Here is a 22,219-nt window from a genome sequence, read left to right on the forward strand (position 1 = left end):
TCAACCTCAACATTGACGGACAGCACAACCTACTTGTGCATAATGATGTTGAGAGGCTCTTCAAAGATATAGGATGTCTCACCTGTCAGATTAGTATCCTCTTGGTGTGTGTCATGCAATGCACACCACCCTTTGTACCTGATCAGTAGCACATTGAATGATCAACACAAGTTGCACCATGCGTACTTCTCATAGAAGCAATGTGTAAACCTATAACATGCCAGTCATTGTCACCAGGTAATGGTCATTGCTGACACACCGATGGCAACAGCCCGGGCCCACTGTCTCACGCACAATGCAAGCATTTCTGTCAACCAGAGGCGCAACTAGAACCAAATTTCGGGGAGGGCTGAAACTTTAAGCAAAAGGCAGAGTGAAGCTGCAGGGGCTCTTGGAAGGGGTGACACAACATCAAAGCCCATTAACATGCACATGGTCTTTTAAAGACCTGTGAAGTGCTCGGGTGCGGCTGTGTGTGTGCCCGGGAGGCGTCTGAGCCCGGGCTGCCACACACGACAGGGGAGGTGGGGGGGGGCTGAAGCCCTATGATTCCAATGGGTGTTGCGCACCTGCTGTCAACGTCAGTCTGCTGTAACTCTGCAGTATCTGTGTCTAGCCACCTGGGTCTCATACAAAAGCTCAGCATGGTCTCTAGGCCATGCACACTGTTGGGCTTCCAGGCATTGGTTGCTTTTCTGTTGCAAGGATTGGGACATACAAAGTGCTGATTTGCTGTTCCAAAGTAACAATGTTATTTTCACCAGGTTCTACAACATGTGTGTACATGGCTAAGTGGGGCATGTTGACCTATGCGTAATTTGGATTTGGCTGCTCCATTATGCTATCTGTAACACACATTTAAGCATGCATTATCTGAGGTGTCCCTGTAAGCTCTTGTAGGCTTAGGTGATACAAAATATGGAATGGAACACTAACATCAATAAATTGTCCGATTATCTGTCCAGCCGTAACATCAGTGACTATACCAGATACTATTTGCTCACTGCTGTCATGCTAGATGGCTCTTAACATGTTGCTTACACAAGAAGGTCCTTAAACCATGTAACATCTGGTTTAGCATATTTTGTAATGGTGACAATGAATATGGTCATTAGACACCGGTCAAAGATCATGTTATGCATAGCACGGCATGAAATGCATCGACCTATCTCTTGAAAATATGCCCATGAGGGCATTTGCTCAAACCGTCATCAATGTGTGCCTCCAGCTAATCAAATACACAAATGTGAATGTGCAGTCATTGCTGTGCATTGTATGCAGCATCACTAATCTCATATACAAGTAGTGACTGCCTGTTGGTCAAGTACATGTGTGTAGCAAGCCCATCTAACTGGCACAGACATCACTGCAATGTGTGATGTAAGATTCTCACATGTAGTGACACATACCACCAATGCTAACACTAATGAGTGACACGGAGACATGCTTTTTCTTACACACATGACCAGTCGTAGAGAGACATCGATGTTAGTAACTACTGCCTCTTGACAGCTCAGGATCACTCATATCAGGACAGTCCAGATAGACTACACTCCAGTACAGCACACAGATCACATTACATATACATATTGTTGTCGTTAGGCCTATTAAATCAGGTAAAATGGTACATATAGTGATCAAGTAGCAAATTGCTGATAACATTTTAACGCAAATCCATGTTGGCGATAATATTTTTCATGTCTGCCATGGAAAATACTCACAAAATACATGTATGTGCATGAAATATTCCCTTTTACCACTTTGCGGGTAAGATGTCGTCACAAGGTCTGAAAACGGGCCTCAAACGCCCAGGAAGCAATGTCAGTCTGCATCCTGTTTCTGTGCCCAGTATACTGTCCCTACTGTCTCTATTGAATCCAGTGTCTTTGTCCTTACGTGTTTTTTGTGTCTTAGTTATTGTCTTGATGGGTGTTTGTCCTAGCGGTACATTTGTATTTTCAAATGTTATTTGGGGGGTTTTGTGTTTGTTTTTCTTATTGCTGTGTTCAATGACGTTTTGGGAGATGTTGGGTTAGGGTATGCAGGGCAGGATGTCCGAGGGGGCCTTGGGGGCTTCTTACAGTTCATAAAGTTTTATTTACCATGAATGTTTGAGGCTGGGGGAAGTATCCTCCAGGGATACAATGTAAAAATCCAGAAGGTCAGGTAGGAGCACATCAGAAAAAAGATGATGAGAATGTTTGGTGTGGACAGGACTGTCCAGCAGTGGAAGCACCATTAGCAGGATTGCGTAGGGCGTAAGGGAGACCTCATGGATCACCTGGAATTCATCATTGGCAGGGAATGTGGTAAGTACATGAACAACTTTGTTTCAGATCAAAGGATGAATCCACTGACCACTAATTAGGTTCTGGACAACATCTATGCCCCCCTCATGGAATATGCTACGTGGTTAAATGAAATGCTTGCAATGATGTACTGTCCATTAATACGCGCATTGATATTGGAACACTTAACATGGTTAACTGGGTGTCAAGCTCTGTGAGAAACATAATGTAGGATATCAACATGTCAAGGGTTGTGATACACCTGTGGGGTGGCAAATAGACCCATTTGACCACACAACGTCACATCTATCGGCGTTGTTGAGGTACAAAGTTAGTCATGAAGCTGTAGATCAAGTTATAGTCTGTTTTATCCCAATGATCATGGCAGGAATATCCAGTAGGCCACAAGGCAGAAATTGACATGGGTTGGGTGTCAGACAGGCAAAGCACATCGCAACATGTATTTAACACGGACACACACCAAACTGTTACAGTGAATGAAATTGTATCAAGAAGATCTCAATGATGTACGTGAGACGTGTGAAATGTGATGTTAATGACATATATCTTTCTTTCCATCCATTTTTCACAGCTGGAAGACCCTTGATCACACAGGGAGATGTGGATGCCTTTGTGGACACACGCCACTGGTGAGTGCATTGCCCCTACCTTGGAATTGTATGTGTTGACATATATGTGTCATGCCACTGGCCCTGTATGTTGCTGTGCACAATCTGGATGTGAATCACATGGACCTTCACCTCTAATGTGATGATGCAGCATTAAGTCAAGAGTTATGCACATCATCATCATGCGCTGATGGAGAACAGCATTGGCCTTCTTGACTTGATATTGCAACTGCTCATATTATTAACTATATCCCTGTCACGTACAAGCAAATAGTCATTGATTCTGATGTATTCATTGCAATGTCATTAAGCCAATCATGCAGCATCATATGATTGTGCAAGGGGGCCAGATGTGGTGCTGGCCATTGCAAGTGTACACTGTTATAAATGATGATAAGTTGTAAATGATGATAAGCTTCTAACCCTGAGCATATCACATATGTTGGTGAGTATCATTTGCTACGTGTTGTAGCATATTGCCATGAACTTGGGACAAACATGCAAACACAGCCTCTTTTCCAAACGTTGGCCATGCACAACCATTCCCATATGATGTTTCCCCCAAGGCATCAACTGTGGGGAAACATCCTTTATGACAGAACTTTTACCACGCAGTACCTTTACAATGCAGGATTTACAACGCAAGTCATTACAACGACTTGCGCTGGAGGGCGCTGTAGGATAGGTAATAGTTTAATTTACTATCCAAAACCTTGAAAAAGTTGGAATAGTAAATTAAACCTGCGTTGTAAAGGCATGCGTGGTAAAAGCATGCGTTGTAACGACATACATCCCAACTGTGTCACCACAATTTAATGATTTTATGTAAGCTATGTCTGTGGGTACATATGCAACGTTGAATGGAATATGTTAGTTGAAACCAATGGCAAAACACGTTTGTGATGTATTGTGCATATTTTCATCAAAATCTACAAATGATCATGGCTCCTTGACATGGTATAATGTGTACAGGTCAGGTTGGGAACAGGTTGCATGTCCACTACTACATCAAGTTAAATATGTTTATTGAGCATGGAATGATTTGTCACATGAATATTGTATTGATACAGATACAGTATTTCTGAACCCATTGATGCAAAAAGTGCATATCACTCCAGCCAATGCAGGTACATTTCAGAATGTACATACTTAAGAGGATACATTTGAGTAATGTTGTTGATGGGTATGACCAGACCTGGAATCCATTGACACTCATCACTGATGTGCCTGGAAGCAATTGTCATGTATTTTGTATTTTGAGTTACAGTTGTCATTGACAGTTAGTTGTCCAAAGAGCAGGTCTCATTACCACAATTAAAGTTTGAGTACGTCTTCAAAATGGCTGACTGGCATGAGCAAACTTTACCAACTTTTGAAAGTGAAACTTGTCTAATGTAACACAGATCGAGGTAACCTAAATATGGTCCAAAGATTCCTTACCATTTTGATATTGAATTTTGTGATTCATTTCCATATCGATGTAAATCACAAGGCACTTGTAGCCAATGCACAGTTGGGTGGCACAACATTGTCTTGGCAAGTCTGCCTCAGCCTCAGTTCCAAACCAGTGATAAACAAGTCAATGTAGGACAATGTCAACTCCTGCATTAGACACCCTTTCACACAACATTTATGGGATAAGAGGTGGGCATTATTACCCTGCTAAGCCCATACATCATTACGTAGAACCATTTCCAAGGGGGCACCTTGAATATTGTGGAGTGCGTAATAGTTTAGACCTTCAATAAAAGTTCTTTTAAAACATGCTCTGTACTGTGAAATGCTCAACAGATCATCAATGTATATGTTACAAAGTGTTCATCAGAGTGTGGCAGAAATGAAAAACACTATAGTTCAATGATTGAGCAAATGTCTGACGGTAATACTTCCATCACATTGACTATCTTCTGCTCAAGTCAGACACCATAGGACTATTGTGCAAGGGTGCATTCATTTGCACTAGCTTGAAGGGCTTCGCACTGCTACTAGTTGAAAAGCACTGCAGCTAAGTATGCTGTGGAAATGCAGCAGATTTGCTGTCTCATTTGTCATAGCACAGCAAGGTGCAGATCAGGCTAATACCAGCACACAACACTTCATGGAATATAGGCCCTCTTTACTTCCATTAATCAACATTTATGAGCATGTTTTCAAAGATTTGCAAGTACATTTATACGTCATCTATTATGGATGTGTAGCTGTGTTGACACCTCCAAATTGTTCATAATACAAGTAAAGTACATATCCTCCAATGTCCAACATGACTTCCACTGTTGTGATTAGTCATCTGCCATGATTCCAGACAGTGCAGCCCACTGTCTTTGTGTAGTTGTAATGATCATGGTATGCAATGTGCCTGTTAAACTTCATCCTTATGGCACTTGCCCTGTTGGACTCAATCAGTATTTGTGGCCGCAGCCTAATTGCAAACAGCTATTCTACAACTGTTGTCACTGCACTCTACCCTTGCTTTGTGCCATCCCAGGAGTCAACATTTTGTTATCAACATCAGATTTGGATTACTGTTATTATTTACTTAGAAGTTGTCAGGTCATGTGTGATGTACACTTCTTTTTATGATGGTGTTAAGAGAACATATTGTGAGATTTTTGTTTGTGGCAAATATGCAGAATGCTGTCATTTTTTCTGAGTCAGCAAACGTGACATGTTTTCTTTTTTTTCAGACAACATGTCACTTGAGGAAAAGAGGCAGTTCCTTGTGCATAAGGAACAGTATTTACACATTCGGCAAGTGGCAAAGGGCTACAATGACATGGCACAAGTGGAAGTCAATTACTGTCAGCACCAAAAAGGTGGCAAGAAACATGTTATCCTGCCTGCCTCATCAATCCCTGACTCTTCAGGTGTCCAACAGAGTGGCACACATCCACAACCATCAGCAGTTCCAGGTCCATCCACCCAGGCTCAATGTGCTGCATCACCTCTAGTCAACCCCAGTAGCCCAATCACAGAGTGCTCAGCCAGGCACATCACCATTGAGACCTTCAGAACACCAACAGATGTCAGTTCTGACAAAGAGGGAGTGGAGGTTGCTTTACAACTAACCCCGGGCGGGTAGCTATGTTCCGCCAGCGGAGTTTACAGAGTTTTGCATATCCCACGTTCTGTGACGAACGTGGAGTTTAGGCAAAACTCTGACTCCGTGGGGGAGTGGAGTTAGCCGGCTCCTCCACCCTCACAAAGTAATTGTAATGTAAAAAAAAGGCACTTATCTGCCATGGCTGGCTCCTCCTCACCATGGCCGCTCTCCTTCCTCGTCCTCGCCATCCTTCTTCTTTGATAACCCTTAAGTTGTACGTCTTGTGAGTGTGCATGCCAATTTGCTACTTCTATGTGTGATGCACAACCCAGTGCACATGGAAACTGCACAAATGATGAGAAATGAAGCATTTCTAACTGTCTGCCTGTTTAAGATCAGCTTTTGGCAGGTCTTAATTTTTAATCAGCTTCCTATTTACACCACCCTTGTAAATATAGGGCAGCAAGTTTTTCAGTGGGTGTTGCGGGAGACAAACAACACAACACCCATGACCCTCCCCTTTCATACCAAGTGAAGTGTGTAAGGGGCCCTTGATTACAAGGCAACACTTTACACTGCCTTGTAAGTGAGGCGGAGCACCTGTTACCATCCCAACACCACTTAAAGTGAGATTGGCATGGCAATGGGGGTTAGTAAATATGCCCCTCAGATGGTCACGTAGATGATACAGGCTTTTCTGCTCAGGGTAATTGTTTGCCTTTGTTTGTGTAAGGATGTTTACAGACATCACTGACTATTCATTTGTTCACTGTCACTGTTGACTTTGCCTAAGGGCCGGTTTCCATGCATGTCAATGTGTCTTGGACATCCCAGATCCGGACCATGATGACAATACAATAATGTTAACTGTACGACACATTAGACACTTTGCCTGCATTGGTGATGACCTGCTACTTTTTCCCCAGAGCAGGGTTGCATTGGTGATGACCTGCTACTTTTTCCCCAGAGCAGGGTGGTTCACGAGGCTGCATCATATTGTTGTCAATGAGATGCAGTCCTGTGTTCCCTATCTGGATGAGTGTGGTGTTGAGCCAAGGATGCTAATGCAGCACTCTGCCACAACTCTAATCAATATGCCCTTTTGCTTGTTCATATAGCCCATAGTTTGGAGACTCATGAATGTTAATTTTTCTATATCTTCCCATTTTTAAATGTGCTGAATTACAAGTCACTGACACCACCATGATGTGTCTTCCTATGTATTCAACAGCTAAAGTGACATGTGTACATACCCCAGGTACATATGTATCTGCAATGTGATCTGCACACAGTGCAGGTGTGCAACAAGGAATATTTAGTTGAACAGTCCACACCCCCCAATACCCCCAGTCCCTGGCAGTTACTTAATCTGTTGCTGATGTAGCTGTTCAGCACTATTCTATCCCTGGACTCCAACCACCGACTCCTTGCAGATGACTGTGGACACCTGCTCCTCCAAAGCATCCAGCTCCTTCTGTGGTGCTGGATTCCCACCTCCGGTCTGCGGTGCTGCCTGCTGATTGTTGGACAGTTTCTGCTTGGTCTTGCACTTGGCATCATGCTAGTGCTTCTTGCAGTCGGTCACTGTCCTCTTGACCTCTGCTACTGCATTCACCTTGGCTACGATGAACTGCCATATGGAATTTATGGTCCCCAATGACACCGTAGAGCTGACAAAGAGCTGGTTTTGTTTCTTTGTCACCTCCGCACTCAGGATCTCATTTTCCTCCTGTCTGAACCTGGTTTTCCTCTTCCTCTTTCCCTGGCTCTCTAGCTGGTCCTCCTGGCTGTTAGGGGCTAGGGGTTTATTATCTCCTGCAGAACTGGGTCAAGCATGCTTCATTTTGCTTCAAGGGATAAGAAAAAATAATTTTTTTGGGTGCTTCGCTGGATTTTTATAGTTTAATTTTCCTGCAAAGCGTGAAAAAAGTGCTGTCATGCTGATTAACATGCGTTTTCTGGCCTTTTTTCAAGTTTGTGCAAGATTTTCATCGCCATGATGTTGGTCTTAACGTCGACATTTCCCACCATGATACAATACTATCGCCATGTAGCGACATATTGGGAATTCATCGGTACCATAGTGATTATTTTCGGCAGTACGTGGCAGTAAGAAAATTGACGCTAACTAACGTTAGGGTTAACTTCAATTCTTGTACATATACCCCTTATAGCCTTATCAGGAGTTTGGCAAACAGGAAACTTCATTGCTAAAACCTCCATCACTAACATAGCGGATGTCCCATTATAACTATGGGGATAGCTGTTGAAAGGGCGAGATTTTGATCGATACCTTATATCTATTGATCCAAACCTCGATCTGGTCGACTGAACCTTTATTGCCTGTCTTGGAAGGAAACAGTACACCTATCTGCAAGTTAGTTCACCCAATAAAGGACTCTACTCTTAAAGATCACGGACAACTTCTAGGTTTCAAAAGTTTATTGTAAAGATATAATGAGCTGCAAATACAAGCATCTCAGAATGAGATTCACGAGATACACAGGTCCAATTACATACATGTGCTCTCGAAAAGCCCTCAGACGAGCAACAGAAATCACTAACACAAGTTCTAAAAATAGCAAAGCTATCAGCATAGACGCATATCTCTCCTTCATTTAGGTTGGAGGAAAACAAACACAGGTTAGGCGTCCCTACCCTGTTCTAGATGGTATCCCTACTTAACCAAGTCCCAACCTAACAAAGGTGTCAGCAATGAATGACCCCCAAGGGAAGTCACCCACTCTAAGTCTCTTGGTGAAAACCTAAAGTTCTCCAGTCATGACCCCTCACTGCCTACCCATCCGCTCTCTAAAGGGTCCTCAGGTCTCTGCTCTAACTCCACCCAGGGGTGCTGTCCCTAATACAAAATAGTCAACAACATTTGAGACGCCCCTTGCGAAACGCCTCTCACGTGGTGCAACTTCAGGCTTTTTCCATGATGCTTTGTATTGGGCCTCAGACGTTAGAGTTGACCTTGCTTCTCAGTCTCTTCTCCGGCCCGCTGATACCCCTTAAACATTCCAGAACCCTCCTCCATGTCTGGGCCGTCTACTGAACAGGCCTCTATTCATTCACTTATAATTGGATCCCCCCTTTCCCGTTGCAGACAGATATCTGCCGCCAAGAACCCAACTCTCATAGACTTCTAAAAAGGCTTGCAACATTTCTCAGCCCAGACATGTACGTGTAAATCAATGCTAAAACATTTCAGGCCTACAATATTTCACATTATGATTATAGCATTCTATTTCTTCATTTAATTAAAGCATGCTAAAACTCTTATTCTATTATTTAGAAAACATTACTCTAAATCATGGCCCATTAATGCAATGACCAAAAACGTTAAACAATCTGTGTCGTGAAAAGAAACACCTTCCCTTTTAGCTCCAGCTCTGGCCCTGAGGCCTACCACGTTCTGCGTTTTACCACAGACCATCTTATATGTTAACAGCTACACGACATAGATTCAAAATAATCACGTCTAATAAAATCATATAATGTCACACATTTCTGTATTAATTCCACTTCTACTTAAATCTCTATATTAGCTATACATTTAGAATATAATTTCAAATACTATTAGCACTCATGGCATTTCTCTTCATGAATTATGCTCTCTATAGGTAAGTGTGATGTACTCATATTTTTATATCAGTTTGCGCTCTCTCAGTTCCCCCCTTTGATGACCTCTCGGGGTCATCACTAACATTTAAACTGCAGTTATTGCTGGCATTCTCTGCGCTTCCAGAGCTCTCAGGCTCCTGTACTGATTATCTTGTATGGCAGCCAATCTCTGCAACTGTTCTCTTTGGGCCCTTTCTGACCTTCTTGCTCTGTACCATTTGAATACCCTCACCAATCCCCACAATATTATCCCACAGATCAATATTATGATGATAGGCTTTAGGATATACCAAATAAAGCTTTTGCCTAAGGTGGAAAACCACCCTCCAACTGTACTCATTCCGTGGCCCACCTTTTCCCAGACATTTTCTCTACTCAAGTCTTCGATCTCTTTGTGTATATTAGTTATGTTCTTAATAACTTTCTCAAGGGGTTTTGAAAGGTCTGGAATGTAAGTGCAACATTCCTGAACCTTCAAAGCCTTACAGACTCCGCCCTCTTTTGCTAATAAGACATCTAATGCAAGCCGATTTTGAAGAACCATAGCCCTTATCGATTGCATCTCTCCTTCTACCAGCATTAAGGACTGAGCAGTGCTGGCAGACAACCTGTCGACAACTGTTGCCAGTCGTCTAATTTTAACATCATTAAGGATTATTCCCAAAAGAGGGAACATAGCTCCAAAGACATCTCCAACCATTTCTGCATCGCCTAAATCTCTCCTTCCCCTCGATGATGTCTGGCCCTCAATGATCAATAAGTCTTGTGCATGATATATTTTGGGGAAGACAATTGCCAAGTAACATGATCCATACCAGTTGTCAGGTAGTCTCACGTAAGCATTTCTTCCACATACAAAATACACATTTGGAATCACTTGCATTCCCTTCAGGAAATCCTTAGTGTAGTACTCTAAATTAAAAGCATGTTCACAGTCAACTTCACCCACGTATACATTTTCATAATACGTTTTGGCTCGGTGAAGACATAACTTTCCTTTCTGCGCTTTATCTAAAGCTATTGGACCACTACTACCCTTTCTCTTGTGTGACTTCTCTTCCTCGGTCCAATCTAATTTCCCTTGTCCTGATTTTTTCAAAATCTTTTGTCTCCTGTAACGATCATCCACCTGCCCTATGAACTTTTTCTCGACTTCTGACACCTTGCATGTCAGGTTATTTCTACGGGCATGTGAAGTATCTAAGGTAATCCAAGGAATGAAGAACTTGGCCAATCTGTCTTCACTCTTCCAGTAATCCCATTTATTCATCTGCTTATAATTCGGGACTTCTGGCAACACAGAATCATAATTGGAGAAATAGTATTCAAAACTATCTCTCTCATAAAATATACTAAGCAATAAGCTACATGTAATGCCATATGTCAGAGGGAGGTGATGATATCGAATTCCTTCATCTACAGACGCAGGCAACTGCATGCAGACGTAGCAATCCTTAACCTCCATGGCATCCACGTATTCATACAAAAGTTTAGCATAAGCATTTGACCTAAAGTCTCCTTGGGACTCGTCTACATGTAACCTGCGGGCTTCTGCAGCCAATAACGCTTTCTCTTGAGTGTTTTCCCTTTTCTCACCTGCAACAGTGGGTGTAAGTGTTACTACAGAATTCGCATCAGTTACCTTTACCTCTTCCTCATGTCCCTTTACATAAGAAATTGTTACCACTAAAGCTATTAATATTATCACTCCTACTATTAGTGTACCTATTATACATTTAGCTCTGCGGTTCGGGGTGCCGGCCTCCATTTCGTCAGACAATCTAGCTTTTCCCTTTCTCTTTGCAAAAAAAGTTCTTTTCCTCTCGTTCCTTTACAGTCTCTTTCAATCCTTTTTTGTCTTTAGAATCCACACAGCTGGAGGCTGACAGCCTTTTTCGCAAAAAGTCCTTTCACAGTTCAAAAGACAACCCTAGCCCTTCTCCATCCACTCAAGGGGTTCCCTAAAATTCTCTGCTTCCTGGGCGCTAGGTAATCTTCTTTTCTTCTGCTTGCTTTATTTACAAAGTCCTTTAACAATCGACTATTAGATTTGTGGTTGCAGCTTCAATAGCATAGTTCAATATTTCCATGCGAAGAGTATGCTCTTCATGTGCTGTTATCGTGGTACCAAAGTCGGGGAATTTCAATTCTGTAAGAAACATGTGTTTTAACTTGCTGAGGCGGGGAGGTCGGGGGAGCACGAATGTTAGTGACCCTTCTTGTTCGACACCGGGTACCAACAGTTGTATTTCCACGGTGATAATGGGCTCAGAACTGGACACCACCACCGCTCGGATCCTCCCTGTCTCCGGTTTCACAGACATTTGTCGCCAGATATGTCCACTCAGGTGTGGAGTATCTTCTGTTAGGCACACGCACTCTTCTTGACCTTCTTCGGTCTGGTGCTTCAGCGCCCTGAGCACCTTCTTCTGGGTCTGAGTCTTCTGATATCGGAGGAAGGGTTGCTTCTGGAGTTGACCTCAGGCTAGAACTTCTTCTTTGCGGCCAATTTGCTTCTCCACGTGCCCTTCTACTCCTTCTCCTTCTGGTCTGTTCTCGCTCTCTTTCAGACCTGTCAGGGTCAGACTCGTACTCCCAGCTGTCTTCTCCTTCTGTAGCGTCTTCTGTTTCGCTGTTGTACTGACCGTCCTCAGCTTGGTCAGACTCGTTCCCTGCTTCCACTGGCACCTCTACAGCTTGGCTAGCCCCCTCTATGGCTTCTTGGTCCTCAGCTGGACGTCCATCCGAGAGAGGAGCTGTTTCCAGAGGTGCTGGAACCCTTTTCGTATGCGACGCGTGTATCCAGTTGGGCAGGCCTCCCACCTTTACAGCTGTACTTGTGATCAGGATGACCTGGTAGGGCCCACGCCAACGAATATCCAAGCAGCTTCTTCTCACATGTTTCTTCACCAGGACCCAGTCCCCAGGATACAGGTCATGGCAAGGGCCCTGGCACGCTGGAACCTCTGCAGCCTGCACCTGAAGGGACACAGAACGCATGGCGTCAGACAGCCCCTTACAATAGTCCAGGATCATATCATCTGTGATATTTAACAGTGCAGTAGCTGGAATAGATGGCAGTCTCATTGCTCTCCCCATTAACACCTCATGTGGTGACAACCCTGTTCTTCTGTCTGGGGTACTACGAAGGCTCATGAGTACCAATGGCAGGGCATCAGGCCAACTCAGGGTCGTTGAGGAGCAAACTTTCGCTATTCTGGACTTGATCGTGCCATTAATTTGTTCCACAATTCCTGAGGCTTCTGGTCGGTAACTGCAATGGAGCTTTTGGTCTATATTCAGTGCAACACAAATCATCTTCACAAGCTCGCTGTTAAAATGTGTTCCCCTATCTGATTCCAAAAAGGCCGGCACCCCGAACCGAGGGATAAGTTCTCTAAGCAGTAACTTAGCCACTGTGAGGGTGTCGCACCTACGTGTAGGGTATGCCTCAACCCATCTGGAGAACACACAAACAACCACCAGGACATAGCGGAGGCGGTTGCATCTTGGCATTTCAATGAAATCTATCTGCATTCTGTTGAATGGACCTCCAGACCTTCCTATGTGACTTAGTGCAACTGGTGTTCTTTTCCCTACATTCAGCTGCTGGCAGGTCACACAACGCTGGCACACTGCTTCTGCTGCTATTCTAAACTTAGGATTGTACCAAGTCTGTCTAAACACTCTCAGCATAGCATCTCTCCCTAAGTGTACTGGACCATGTATGAGTCTAGCCATTGGACTCACCATCTCATTGGGCAACACTGCTCTGCCGTCTGCTGAGACCCAAAAATGAGTCTCACCCATTACACATCCTGCCTTTTCCCATGTTTCTTTCTCTGAATCAGGAGCATTTTCTTGCATGGTTGACAATTCATCCCAAGTATCAACAGTTTCCAGTATCATGGCTAATTCAGTTCTTACATTTATTCCACCCACATCCACCTCTGTGAAAGAGTAACCTTGTTCTGCGCAATACCGCGCAACTTCATCAGCATATCTATTGCCTTTTGAAACAAAGTCCTCATTTTTGGTATGTGCGATGCACTTTACAACTGCGATACTTGCTGGACATTGCAATGCTTCTAACAACAAGCGCACAAACTCTCCATTGCGAATGGGAGAGCCTGAAGAAGTCATGAACCCTCTTTGAGACCATAACTGCCCGTAATCATGAACTACCCCAAACCCGTATTGGCTGTCGGTGTAGATGGTGACTCGAATTTGATTGCCTGCTAAGCAAGCACGTGTTAGGGCAATAATCTCGGCTACCTGAGCGGAGTGTACTCCTTCCAGGCACCCAGCTTCCACAACTCCTTCAATTGTACAAACAGCATAAGCTGCTCTCAACTGCCCAACTTCGTCTCTTACACATGAGCCATCGACAAAGAAAACTTCGTCTGGGTCGGTCAGTGGCTCATCTACGATGTCGGGTCTGGGTTTGGTGCATAGTTCAGTCACATCGAGACAGTCATGGTCTGTATATTCATCATCATCATCAATATCATTTGGAAGTGGCATTAAGGTAGCAGGGTTCAAAACAGAGCATCTCTTGAGGGTCACGTTCTCTGCAGCAAGAATAACTTGCTCATAGCGCGTGAGCCTGCTATTGGTCAGATGCTGTGTTTTGGTCCTGGTCATCAACAGTTCAACAGAATGTGGCACGCACACCTCTAACGGGTGCCCCATAACAATATTTTCACATCTCTCAATGCTGACACCCGTTGCAGCAACGGATTTGAGACATCCGGGCAACGCTGCGGCTACTGGGTCTAAAGTAGCCGAGAAATAAGCAACTGGTCTACGGGCATTCCCATGGATTTGGACCAACACAGACAACGCACAACCTTCTCTCTCACAACAGTAAAGAAAGAATTGTTTATTGTAATCAGGCATTCCCAATGCCGGAGCACGACACAGGTCCTCTCTCAGCTGTAAGAATGCCATCAAACAGTCTTTGTCCCATGGTACCGGATCACTCACCTCTTTGTGCGTCAGTTTTTGCAAGGGCTTTGCTTTCAGTGAAAAGTTCACGATCCACTGTCGGCAATAACCCACCATCCCTAGGAACATCCTGACCTCTCTCTGTGTCTGAGGCGCGTTCATTTTCATGATCGCCTCTATCCTGTCTGGTGACACCTTTCGTTTGCCTTTCTCAATTCTGTGTCCCAAGTACTGTACTTCTGTCAGGCAGTACTGCAATTTTCCCGGGGACACCTTGTGCCCATTGGCAGCTAGGTGATTTAACAAAGCAATGGAGTCTTCCCTGCAAGCTTCTTCTGTTTCTGACGCCACAAGGAGGTCGTCTATGTACTGGACCAGAACTGACTTCTGGGGCAGCACTAGACTTTCAAGATTTTTCTTCAGAAGCTGGTTAAAGATCGATGGACTCTCTGTATACCCCTGAGGGATACGACACCATGTTAGGACGCGATTTTCCAGCTTAAATGCGAAAAGAAAATGGCTATCTTCGTCCAAAGGGATCGAAAAGAAAGCCTGACAAAGATCTATCACAGTGAACCACTCAGCTTGGAATGGAATCTGAAACAGTATCACTGATGGATTCGGTACCACTGGACAACATGAAACGACTATGTTATTAATCTTTCGAAGGTCCTGCACTATCCGGAATTTCCCATTTGGTTTCTGCAGACCCATAATCGGGGAGTTACATGGACTACCCACGATTTCTTTCAGTATTCCCTGTTTAATCATGGACTCGATCACGGGTTTTATGCCTGCAATCGTTTCTGGAGTCAGTTTATACTGGGGTGTTCTTGGGAACTCAGCATGCGGTTTCACTACAATTTTCACTGGGTCCACCCCTTTGACCAATCCAATCTCTTCCCCAGTGAAATCCCATACCTCTGATGCCACTGTCTCTCTCAAATCCCAGGGAAGCTCGTCTACTGTCAAAGTAGGGTACAGCTCCACACATATTCTTGAGTTTGCAACTTTGAAATCTGCATCATCATCATTAGTCAATACCTCCACTCCCTGGGGTGTACAATATATAGTACAATTCAATTTGCACAACAGGTCTCTTCCTAGCAGACACACAGGGCTTGAATCGCAAACCACAAATTGGTGCTCATCGCTGTACTTCCCTATTTTCACCTGTACCGGTTCTGTCAATTGGCTGGTTATTCTCCTGTTTGCGACCCCTACCACCTGTATGGTCTCTCCAGACATGGGCAGGTCTGGAACTGCAGCTGATCTGATCGTGGATCTAGTGGCTCCTGTGTCCACCAGAAATGTCGTAGGGCACCCTGCTACTTCTGCTTCCACATAGGGTCCCCTCTGATCTACCTCTAAGGCTGCCCCGAGGGTGCAGTCTTCTCTTTCCACTCTCTGTCCGGTTAATGGGTCCACATAATAGCATTCTTCACCTTCCACAAACAGGGGCATTTGTCTATAGGTCTTACCCATACTCCCTACTCGAGGAGGTTGCGGGAACTGGGCTCGGGGAGGAGCCCCCCCCCCTTTGAGCACCTTTCCTTGGTATTGCGTCGCCCCTCTCATAGGTGCGCTCTGGACCTCTTCCTCCTCTATCTCTTGCTCTCCGATCTCTACATTGTAAGGGCACTCGCGTTTCCAATGCCCCAACTCGTTGCACTGGTGGCACCTAGTCGTTTTCTTCAAGGTAGCTATGTCTACTCTGGGTCTAAAGGTAGTACTCTCCTCATTACCCTTGTTCTGACTGTACTGCTTCTTACCTCCTGTACCTGTCCCTTGCTGCTGTTGTTGCGGTCCCCCCTTTCCTGCTGCCTGCAATTGTACCACCATCAGCTTCTCTTTTAGTTTCTTAGCCTTGGAGTCTACCTCATCACAGCAGTACCTAGCATATCTCAGTATTTCATCTAGGGGTCTACTTTGCCAACAAATCGAGTGTTGCTGAATCATTAAACTAATATCCGGTCTCAGTCCCAGGACGAACTTGGACACAAATTGCCCTATGTCCTTTGGATCCATTACATCCAAGCCGCTATACTGTTTAAACGCCTTCAGCAATCTCTCGTAATATTCATGGACTGTCTCTTTGGGTTCCTGTCTCGTTCTGTCTATTCTGACCCAATCTATGTCTTGCATTGGCACTTTTTCTTTCAGCCAAGTCATCACTCTCTCGAATTTTGCCATCACGATCTCGGACGGCCCATTAGTCCTAGCATCTCTCTCTGGCTCCGTTGTGGGCCACTCAGCGCTAACCTTGCATGCTGTCCACAGATCTCCTGGTACTACAATGTCAAACAGCGTGTTCAGATCTATCCATAGGACTTTTGAGATCTTTACAAACCTCTCGACTTGCTTGTACCACTCCACGGGGCTCTCTCGTAACTTGGGGAAAGATGTGGTAAAAGCAGCTAAATCTCCCCTACTCCAAGGGACATGTACATAGCTCCCATTGGCAACTTCACGCAAAGGGTAAGCTTCTATTCCCTGCTGTCCTGGTGTTATACCAATCATGCTTCTTCTGCCGGTCCCTTTCTTGGACCACCTCTCTTCCCATTTATCTAGTGCCCTCCATGTCCTTATTCCAGTAATCAGTTCCCTTATGTGTGTTTTCAGCCCAATCGTTCTCCTCTCATCTAGATCTCGATCTGAGTAATGTAGCCTGTGGTTACCCTGTAGTGCTTTGGTTCTTGACAAGTCCACCATATATTTGCCTGCTAGTTCGACTAACTTCTCATGGACTGCTCTCGCTTTTCGAGTAATGTCTTTTGCCATATACAGTATTTCATCCTGTTCATACATTTCCATTCTTTCTAAAGGCAGGGTACCATCTACCATGTCATCCAGATCTGACCTTAAGCTGGAGACATCAAGTCTCTTAGCTTTTATCTCAGCTCGCAATATGTCTTTTGAAGGAGGCTCACTGGTCTCCCTCCCATCCCAACTTCGAGCTCTGCGTTTGGGCTCAGGAGAATTAATGGGTGGCCTCCCTTGCTCCCATCTCTCCAGGTCCCATGCTCGGCCATCCAATCTTGGAAGGTGATGGAACACGGGCCTTTTATCCCTACTCTCTCTCTGCCTACTCTCGTCTTCTTCTCTCCTCTCACCGCACATCTCTCTGTTATTTTCCCTCTGTTCGCTACTCTCCCTTTGCCTCGTATCGCTCAGTATCCGATACGATCCTTCCTGGTTCCCCATATTCCCTGGGCTGCGCTCATTTCTGTCATCACAGGGACTATGGTGCGACCTCTCACAACTCCCATTCTGTTCTCTGGTGCCAGGCACACAGTGTGGACACTTAAAGCTGTTCCTGTACTCTTGCGCTCTCCTCTCCTCTTCACTGAGTATCGGGCACGCCACCCCTCCACTCCCGGGGCCCCCGTTCTCCAGGTCTGTTCTACCTCCACTCCGGGCCCAATGGGTGACTCCCCTACTCCCTCTACAGTCCCACTCCGGGCTACTCTCCCCAGCCCCGCAGTGAGTTCGTGCTCTGCTGTCCTGACTTTCCCTTTCTGCTTCTGCAGCATCGATGCACTTTTGAGCCTTCACTGCCTCATCCCACTGCTTCATGTACTCATTTAGCTCTTGAAAGGATCTTCGTCCAGATCCCCTCAGATCCATTGGCCATCTAGGGCCCCCAGGATCTCCTCCTGGGTCCCCTGCTGTGTGCATCGGGGTGCTCCACTCTCTGGGTATCGGCATCTGACTTGGGGAATTAGTGGTATCGTTCCTCCTTGCCTGCTCTGCTCTTTCTCTGTCTTTCCGTTTCCGTTCTTCCCCTTTTGCTCTCTCTTGGTCATATATCGATATTATAGGACCTATGGTAACAGGTCCCTGTAGTGCATCTGGTAATGGGTAGGATGTGGCGCTTTCCGTTTCCGGCGCTCTTTGTACCACAAACCTACCGACTACCTGTTGCACCTGACTAGGCTGGAGCAACTCTTTCTTTGGCTCAGGATCCCACTGTGAACTGGGAAGCGGTCTATGCTCTCCTGCAATGCCCCCCTTTTCTCCTTCAGTATTCTCGACCTCTCCCCCTGCTCTATTATACGGGGGTGGCCTGTCTGTCAGTAATCTGTTTATCAGGCTGTCCTCTGTTTCGCTCTCATCATCTTCTTCTAGGGGGCTTTTATTTACTGGCGCCTCTAACACTGGGTACAGTTTATTTATTTCCAAATTATGCACTCTCCATCTTTTAGCATCCGCATCCCACCTGGCATCCTGTACTGCCCTTACCGAGCGTTTCACCCTTTCTTGTCGTCTGTTCATATTCCTTTCATGCGCTGCCCTAAGCCATGCTTCAAGGGCTTCAAACTGGGTTGGTCTAGGCAAGGGTCTCTTTGAGGTCATGACTGATTTCAATCGATGTAACACCTCTAATCTGAACGTCCCGTACTTCGGGAACGTCAGTTCCTCGTTTCCTTCAGTAATCTTACTCCACTCTGATATCCAAAGGATCGTATGCAACCCAACATTTACTGCCATGTAACGAGCTGGCGTACCCTCCGGCGGGGCTTCTTCCCCTTCATACGATCCTCTCCTCTCTTTCTTAAACAGCGCTTTCAACCATTTAAAACACTTCATAATTATGCGCACAAAATCCAGCCTCGCTACTCTGTTTACTTCCTGATGACAATCCACCAATCCTGTCGCGGCTTTGCTAGCTTGGCCTATCACAGCGCGGTCTTTCTCCTGTCAGCCAATCACGTCGCGACCCTGTATGACGTGTTCGCTAGCTGGCCTATCACAGCGCGGTCTTTCTCCGGTCAGCCAATCACTGCGCGACACCACCTGACGTCTCTTTTCTCCGCTTCGCAGCAGCACCCCTCCTTTCTCAACTCGTCTCCCGGTTATGCATGCGTCCCATTCATACACTGAAAAATGACTACTTCCGACCAAGCGGTCACTTCTCTCGACTGTACGTCCACAGTCTATCTGTAATTGTCAACACAACTGACGAGATGTCTATCGTCTCTCTGATAGGTTACTTACACACACAGTAACTTCCGACCAGCGTCCGTTACTCACGCACTCACTCTTACGTTCCCCCTATCTCGGTCTCTCGGGTGATCAATGGTACCTCATGACCCCCTTCACACTAGTTGACAATTACTCTGGGTGTCCGATACACCCGAACCACTTAAGCTCTCCTTGAACTTAAGATTTCCACCGGTTGCGCGCGCTCACAACCTGTTCCACAGTCACTCTACAAACATTCAACTCCGCCAGACATTACAACATAGATACAATACAGAAACACCGCAATCTAACACGCATAACCCTTTATACTCACTCTCGACCGATACTGCTGCTTTTTCTGTCTCACGTCATCCGGATCTTCATCTGCGGGCTGTTCTTCCGATCATCGATTTCTAGGGGCCTTGGGGTAAGCTAACCTGGCCTAGGTCACCGTCCTCAAGAAGGCAACCATCCTCTGCTACCAACTGAAAGGGCGAGATTTTGATCGATACCTTATATCTATTGATCCAAACCTCGATCTGGTCGACTGAACCTTTATTGCCTGTCTTGGAAGGAAACAGTACACCTATCTGCAAGTTAGTTCACCCAATAAAGGACTCTACTCTTAAAGATCACGGACAACTTCTAGGTTTCAAAAGTTTATTGTAAAGATATAATGAGCTGCAAATACAAGCATCTCAGAATGAGATTCACGAGATACACAGGTCCAATTACATACATGTGCTCTCGAAAAGCCCTCAGACGAGCAACAGAAATCACTAACACAAGTTCTAAAAATAGCAAAGCTATCAGCATAGACGCATATCTCTCCTTCATTTAGGTTGGAGGAAAACAAACACAGGTTAGGCGTCCCTACCCTGTTCTAGATGGTATCCCTACTTAACCAAGTCCCAACCTAACAAAGGTGTCAGCAATGAATGACCCCCAAGGGAAGTCACCCACTCTAAGTCTCTTGGTGAAAACCTAAAGTTCTCCAGTCATGACCCCTCACTGCCTACCCATCCGCTCTCTAAAGGGTCCTCAGGTCTCTGCTCTAACTCCACCCAGGGGTGCTGTCCCTAATACAAAATAGTCAACAACATTTGAGACGCCCCTTGCGAAACGCCTCTCACGTGGTGCAACTTCAGGCTTTTTCCATGATGCTTTGTATTGGGCCTCAGACGTTAGAGTTGACCTTGCTTCTCAGTCTCTTCTCCGGCCCGCTGATACCCCTTAAACATTCCAGAACCCTCCTCCATGTCTGGGCCGTCTACTGAACAGGCCTCTATTCATTCACTTATAATTGGATCCCCCCTTTCCCGTTGCAGACAGATATCTGCCGCCAAGAACCCAACTCTCATAGACTTCTAAAAAGGCTTGCAACATTTCTCAGCCCAGACATGTACGTGTAAATCAATGCTAAAACATTTCAGGCCTACAATATTTCACATTATGATTATAGCATTCTATTTCTTCATTTAATTAAAGCATGCTAAAACTCTTATTCTATTATTTAGAAAACATTACTCTAAATCATGGCCCATTAATGCAATGACCAAAAACGTTAAACAATCTGTGTCGTGAAAAGAAACACCTTCCCTTTTAGCTCCAGCTCTGGCCCTGAGGCCTACCACGTTCTGCGTTTTACCACAGACCATCTTATATGTTAACAGCTACACGACATAGATTCAAAATAATCACGTCTAATAAAATCATATAATGTCACACATTTCTGTATTAATTCCACTTCTACTTAAATCTCTATATTAGCTATACATTTAGAATATAATTTCAAATACTATTAGCACTCATGGCATTTCTCTTCATGAATTATGCTCTCTATAGGTAAGTGTGATGTACTCATATTTTTATATCAGTTTGCGCTCTCTCACTGTCACATTTTGACGGTTTATCCCATAAGATAAACTCTAAAAAAAATAAGAAAAGACCTTAATTTATCAATACGCCAGAGCTTCTATTTTTTCCACTAAACATCAGAAATGTTTACTAGCACTTACAATTGATGTAAATAAAGGGGGGCAATGGATACAGAAAATCGGCCACGATGCCTGTGAGTGGAATTGCTGCCGCCATTTTGTGGTACGTCGACGGTAATTCCACCAGCAGGCATCACTCTGACGGAGGGTTTACTGCATCTGACATGAATCGACAGATTACACATTACCTAAATCAGGTCTTTTAATCCCTTCGTTCACACTTAATTGACTTTCGATGTTTACCAATCAATATTCAATTCGGGATCAGGTTGCCTTTGTGTACGATTAATTTATTCAGTAAATGTATGCTCTGTTTTAAAATTAACAGGAATCTCTCCTGGCAAGCTACTGTAATTGAATTGAACTAGTTAGGCCCTTCAAAGATGACTGATCCTGATTAACAGTTCCATAGAAAACCTACTAGCTGTTAGAAAACTGACAAGTTTCACATTAACAGCCAATAACTGGTAGTCACTTAAGGCGTGCAGCTCCTATGTATCGATCCAAAAGAGGCACGATTTCTACTGAGCTATTTATCAAGGTTATCACAAAGCACAGCACGGAGAACTGAGTAATTAAATAAAGAAAAAGAAAAGTGAACTTAAAAGCCTTCGAACGTTTCTACAGCAAGCTGAGCTGATTCTCCAAAGTGGACCACTTAGCTGCTGTAAAAGGTAACAAATTGCTAGCAATTCAAACTGTTTTCCGATGAAGAAACGTTTAACT

General features: G+C 44.7%; 1 protein-coding gene across 2 annotated transcripts in view; it reads left to right on the top strand.

The window, feature by feature from the left end:
• The window catches only part of LOC144818148 (uncharacterized), a 138,661-nt gene extending 130,548 nt beyond the window's left edge, over positions 1-8,113 (top strand). For both annotated transcript variants that reach the window (XR_013607053.1, XM_078675261.1), the window contains 2 exons: positions 2,881-2,938; positions 5,602-8,113. Coding sequence is in view for 1 of the 2 variants with exons in the window: in XM_078675261.1 (XP_078531387.1) it covers positions 2,881-2,938; positions 5,602-5,865 (322 nt within the window). In the remaining variant the exon portion in view is untranslated. The remainder of the gene's footprint in view (positions 1-2,880; positions 2,939-5,601) is intronic.
• The last annotated feature ends 14,106 nt before the right edge of the window (positions 8,114-22,219 follow it).

Source organism: Lissotriton helveticus, chromosome 2_1 (genome assembly GCF_964261635.1).
Source record: "Lissotriton helveticus chromosome 2_1, aLisHel1.1, whole genome shotgun sequence".
NCBI lineage: Eukaryota > Metazoa > Chordata > Amphibia > Caudata > Salamandridae > Lissotriton > Lissotriton helveticus.